Source organism: Salvia splendens, chromosome 15 (genome assembly GCF_004379255.2).
Source record: "Salvia splendens isolate huo1 chromosome 15, SspV2, whole genome shotgun sequence".
NCBI classification, from domain to species: Eukaryota; Viridiplantae; Streptophyta; class Magnoliopsida; order Lamiales; family Lamiaceae; genus Salvia; species Salvia splendens.
This window is the reverse complement of record NC_056046.1, coordinates 10,709,594-10,715,071: the sequence shown is the minus strand read 5'-3', so window position 1 is coordinate 10,715,071 and position 5,478 is coordinate 10,709,594. Positions and strand designations below refer to the sequence as shown.

General features: G+C 36.6%; 1 protein-coding gene across 2 annotated transcripts; it reads left to right on the top strand.

Moving 5' to 3' along the window:
• Positions 1-1,175: 1,175 nt before the first annotated feature.
• Positions 1,176-3,820, top strand: LOC121767379. 2 transcript variants are annotated; one of them, XM_042163633.1, is made up of 2 exons: positions 1,176-1,755; positions 2,292-3,820. In XM_042163633.1, the coding sequence occupies exons 1-2, from the start codon at positions 1,576-1,578 to the stop codon at positions 3,462-3,464; spliced, it is 1,353 nt and encodes a 450-aa protein (XP_042019567.1). In that variant the 5' UTR covers positions 1,176-1,575; the 3' UTR covers positions 3,465-3,820. The 2 variants fall into 2 exon arrangements, with proteins under 2 accessions (XP_042019567.1, XP_042019568.1); XM_042163634.1 differs by having other exon boundaries at positions 2,053-3,820.
• The last annotated feature ends 1,658 nt before the right edge of the window (positions 3,821-5,478 follow it).

Below are 5,478 nucleotides of genomic sequence, written 5' to 3'. Positions count from 1 at the left end.
TATTATTGCGTAGGGAGAAAGAGTGGTGTAACTAACCTACGGAAAGCTAAGCGAGAAATGAAAAACAAGGGGGGAATTGGGGAACAATTTTGATCGAAGGTAATAAAATTAAGTGAAAGAAATACGTTTTATTTAATTTTCAGAGAATAACTTTTCAGTTAGTACTTAGTGATAAATAACCGGGAGCCACCAGCCGCCGTCAACACAATTAAGAAATATCATCGAAAATAACCTTTTATTCGGCCAACGTTTTCTAGAAATATTCGTTTATTTGAACGGAATTTCAATATTTCATTTTGAAATCATATTCCCTCTATTCATTATAATGATTAAAACTTCCATTTTATCATTATTAATTAATTTATTCGGCAATATAAGTCTTAGCTTATTTTTATTATAATCAGGTCGCACATTTCATTAATACAAATTTAATTATAAAATTAACATAAAGTGAGATTCATATTTTAATAATTTGTATAGTATTTCATTTTAAATATTACTCCTAGTAAATGAATGGGAGTAATTATTTCTGATATATTTAAAATTATAAAAAAAATAATGTCAAAATTTTCAGTAGTTCTGTCACATCAAACAGTAATTCTACTCCAACCATTTATACCAAACTCAAACTCAAAAGAATATTCCATATTCACCGATTTTTTTATCTTTTCAATCTTATCTACATATTTATTTAAATTACACATAGAGTCCACAATACTTTATCAATAATTTCTCAAACATAATTAAATAATTTACTACAATTGTTTATATTGATATATTTTTATATATTAAATTCTCCATTCATTATACATTCAATAAAAAATATATATAATATCACAAATTATACAAAATAAATAATAATAATAATAATAATAATAATAATTTATATAAGATAAAATGGATCTTATATAAAATGTATTGCAAAATAATTAATAATAAATTATCAATAAAAATTAATATGTCAAAAATTGAAAACATATTCAATTTAAAGTAAAATATATCATGTGTGATCATTGAATTAAGTCCATTCACTTCAAGATAACATTTTATTTGGGCAATTAAGATTTAAAAACATCTTTAATTAATCTTTAAAATTTTAATAAATATATTTAATTGAATTGCCCAAAAGCCCAACTTTGAAGTCCATTTATAACCTAACGAAAACTGAGCCGTTGTCTTCTTCATTATATTCTTCTTCTCCATTTTTCCGTTTCTGCATATCTCTCGTCTCTCTGTCTTCTTCGAATATCATAAAAAAGGAAGGGCTCAATTGCAATTTTGGATAAGTTTTGCGTCGTGCTACAGTGCTACTCCAAAGATGGCGTAGTACTGTTCAAAAACTCAAAAAAGGACAACTTTGGGATGGGTTATGGGGTATTGTTGGAGCTCAATTCCAGCCAAAAAAATGGGTTTTCCAGTATGGTTGGGATGCCCTAAAGAACGGCATATTTGGGTCAAATATTCATTAAGGAAAAAATTGGTTGAGAACTGAAAGGCGCAGCGCGGCGGAAATTGTCGTCGTTGCAGTTAAGCCCTCCCAAAATTGGAAGCCAAAATCTTGCCCAACAAGAAGAAATGCAGCAACGCCTCACCCTTGTCCACAGTGCCAACCAACCCATGATAAACCTGCAAAATTTCGTCTTGGCACTCGCCCAAGCTCGCCCAATACCTCCCTCCGCCGAAACCCTCATTCGGGATCGCCTTCACCGCTTTATTTCCGACTACAGAACCCCCGACCACCCAACCTACTCTCATGTAATCATCCTTTCCCTTTCGTATCTGTTTGTTACGTTTCTTTTCAAATTATATATGCGAATTTCATGTTTGAGGCCATATTCATTCAATGTCACATTGTCGTATGAAAAGTTGAAATCTTATGTATCAAATCATTGTGACATTATTTAAATTTGGTGAAATTTTGTGCTAATATGTGGTATTTACCTTTTCAGTTTTATGGATTTGTGCGTGATTTCGTTTTGGCAGTGTGTAATCACACATATTCATCTGTTCTTAGTCAAGATGGTTTATATGATGGCATTGTTTTTGACCCAGGATCTCGTATATGATACTTCTGTGTGTATGTGAGATGGAATTTGAGTCCATAATTTGTTTGAAAATTTTAATAGATTTGTGTAGCATTATGCCTCCTATTTTTAATTGAGCTGGTCTCCCGTTGAGGATGGGGGGAAGGGAGGACTGAGGAGGGTGTGCGAATCGAAGTTTTCGCCTTTTTAGTTATCTGGTTGAAGTTTATCATGGCCTAGATTTTGTTTTCTCGTTGTGCTTCTCAGATGATAGAAAATGCTCTTGGTGTATTGAATGAGAAAGGAGGCTCCTCCCAGAAATCTATATCCCAGTATCTCGAGAAAAACTACGATAATCTGCCTTGGGCGCATGCCGGTTTGCTGAAGCATCATCTGCAGAGGGCTTGTCAAGAAGGGCAGGTTATAAGAAGTCGCAGAAACAAATATCGGCTTGCTAGGGATGTGGATTCGGGTACAAAAGTCAGCAAGAAGCCACGACAGACGAATTGGAAATGGGAGTGTGAGGCAGAGAAGCCCCAACAGCTTAAGATTAGACTGGTCAAGAAGAGAAATGACGAGAGCGAAACAGTCAAGGAATGTGATGAGAAAGAAGAAGCTTTAACAGAAAACAGTGAGGATCAGACGAAAAGTTGGCTATCTTGTGTTGGAGAAAAAAGTTTCCATACCAATTCTCCTTCCATTTTGCAAGATGGCATGATTGCTGCCGCTGATGAAAAGAAATGCTCTGAAGAGGAAGACGGACCTTGCTCAGTTGCAGAAGCCGGCATTCATACACCAGAGCATCGAGTAGACCATGAGCAGCCAGAGCCTTCCACTCCTGAAAGGCCTCCGGGTCTTGATTCGTTTGGAGTTGAGAATGTACATGAGTCAGATGTTGTGGATGTCATAAAAGGCCACGAAGAATCTGAGTTGCCTGCAGTGCTTCAGACTGAGCCAGATATGATGACTATAGATTCTTCTGAGTTTGCATTGTTGATTGAACAAGAACCTCAAGAACAACCCCCGTTGCCAAAAGAAGAGATTTTGCAAGGGAAGCAACTACGAAGGAGTCTGAGAACTCGCCCCGCCAGACCCCAAATTTCTCGAGATATAGCTGCATTGCTGCCAATAGATTGTCATAAAGGGCATCCAGTAACAGTCCCCAGGCGTCAAAGGATGTTGTTGAAGCAAAGCCCTAGGAGCTGGCCACCCACAAAAGCCACCTCTGTGGATAAACTTCAGGATTCTCCCAAATCTCGAAACGAAATAATGCCGCGGCTACTCAAACCTGTAAAGTATGTGGATGACTGCAGAGAAGAGGAGTTCAAGCAAACGGGATCCACCCATGTGCCTAAACCGCATCTGCACAAAGCGCTAAAAGAACAACAGCTTGGAAGACCACCAACACGTCGTTCTGCCAGGCTCCTGAACCAAACATGACGCATCCTCATCATATTCAACGCACTTACTTGAATTTGGATGAACAGAGTCTCAGCATTCCACTTAAAGCCCCAAACGTCGAAGCCATTGGAGACCTGCTAGGGTCGGATGCAACCTTAAGCCAGCTTAGGTGACTGGAGGAGGCTTCAAAAGACTGATTTTCAGTTCAACCTAGGTCTTTATTTGATCACTTATTTGTTTATTTATTTAAACTAATTTAATGCTTTCTTCAATAGCTACTGATTAGTTCATTATAAGATCGTTATATTACTTTCTAACATTTCATTTCTGAACTCAGAAACAATGCTGGCTAGTCAGCAAACACGGTAAGAGATGAAAACATCAAATTTTCCCTATTTGTGGTTTCTTGAAATGTATTTAGATGAGGAAGGCTTTGCACATTATATTAGAAACATATGTATAGTAGTTAAGATTATGAGCATGTGACAGTAAGCCGAAGCATGAGCAATTATGAATGGCCACACACACAGAGAGATTTATATCTTACAACTTATACATAATTCTTCCACTTTTGTGATTTCGAAAGTATTTGGGAAGATATTTGTTGTTTTAGTTATATATGTAAAGACACGATTGCTGATACAGAGTTGCCTGTTTTTCAACACTTCCATATCTAGAGAATGCTCCTGTTCATGCTTTCATGCAATCATCACTTTGCACACACCAACTATATTAATTCATTAAAGTATCAATGTATCATCAGATTTAATATTTTATGGACTTCTAACTTTACATAGCTTGAGCTATTTTTTTCATAAAATATGCTGAGTTTCATACCTTCGGATCATCGGATGCCTGGTGCATTACATCCACTATGGGACCGCCGCGCCTATAGCCCCGGCGGGGGCGGTCCCGGGGCGGTTTATAGTGGGGGAGATGTCCGCCCCCGGGGCGGACGACGAATTTGGGGCGGTATGCGGCGGACGACGGGAGGGCGAGGACGCGCCGGGCGTCCTTTCGCCGCGCCTATCGGCGCGCCGGCGGTCACCTCGAATTTTTATTTATTTTTATTACTTACCTCTATAAATACCACTCTCCACCACCTATTTTTTCACAATTTTCACAAAATCCCTCAATTCACTATCTACACTTTTACTCTCTGTAAAATGCACGGTGGAGACGACGAATCACCCGGCTCGCAAGAATCGGGCTATGGCGGCAATCCTTCGCAGCCGTCGGCCGGCTATCCTTCACAGCCATCGTTGTATAATTTTACCCTTTTGCAATACAACGAATATTCGGCCCAAATTACCTCGTTTTCTAATTATTTACATTGCGATAATTTTAATTATACTTGATTGAAACTAAAAACATTTTAAAATGAAAATTGATTATAAAATTTGGGGGCTATTGGAAGTGTCCACCATAGTGGCGGAAACAAAATTTTGGGGCTATTGACAAAAAAAACTGGGGCTATGGACAAAAACTGGGGCAGGGCTATTGGGGTGTCCGTCTTATAGTGGACACCCTTAATTCTAATCCAAATAATGATCAATAAGTTTTACATAGTATATTATATGGGGGAGTGATCAATTGCTAACTCATCATTTAATTGTTAACTACAGTTGATTTAAGACCATAGGATTTTATAAATCTTATGGTCTAAAATTTGACAAGTGTAATTTTTCATTTTTATTAATTAAATAAAAAAAGAAAAAAACCCTACCAAATTAGGGTTTTGGATGAAAATGTAAATATAGTGTTTCGAAAATATTAACACAATGCTTTGAGAATGTCAACATAATGTTTTGAGAATGTTAACACATTGCTTATATTGACATTCTACATGTATTATATTAACATATTTTATATACTATGTTGACATTTGTTGTTGTACGAAAAATTGAAAAATTTTGAATTTTTTTTCAAATTTTGACATCGGAACATATGCAAGTGAGATCTCGTTAGAATCCTTATGAAATTATCTCTAATTTGATATATGTTGTCTGAAAAAATAATTTAAATCAAGAAAGTTATATGCGTTTTAAAGTTA

Coding starts and splice junctions, on each gene's coding strand:
- LOC121767379 (XM_042163633.1), top strand. CDS start 1,576: ATGCAGCAACGCCTCACCCTTGTCCACAGTGCCAACCAACCCATGATA. Junction 1,756..2,291: donor ACCACCCAACCTACTCTCAT/GTAATCATCCTT, acceptor TGTGCTTCTCAG/ATGATAGAAAATGCTCTTGG.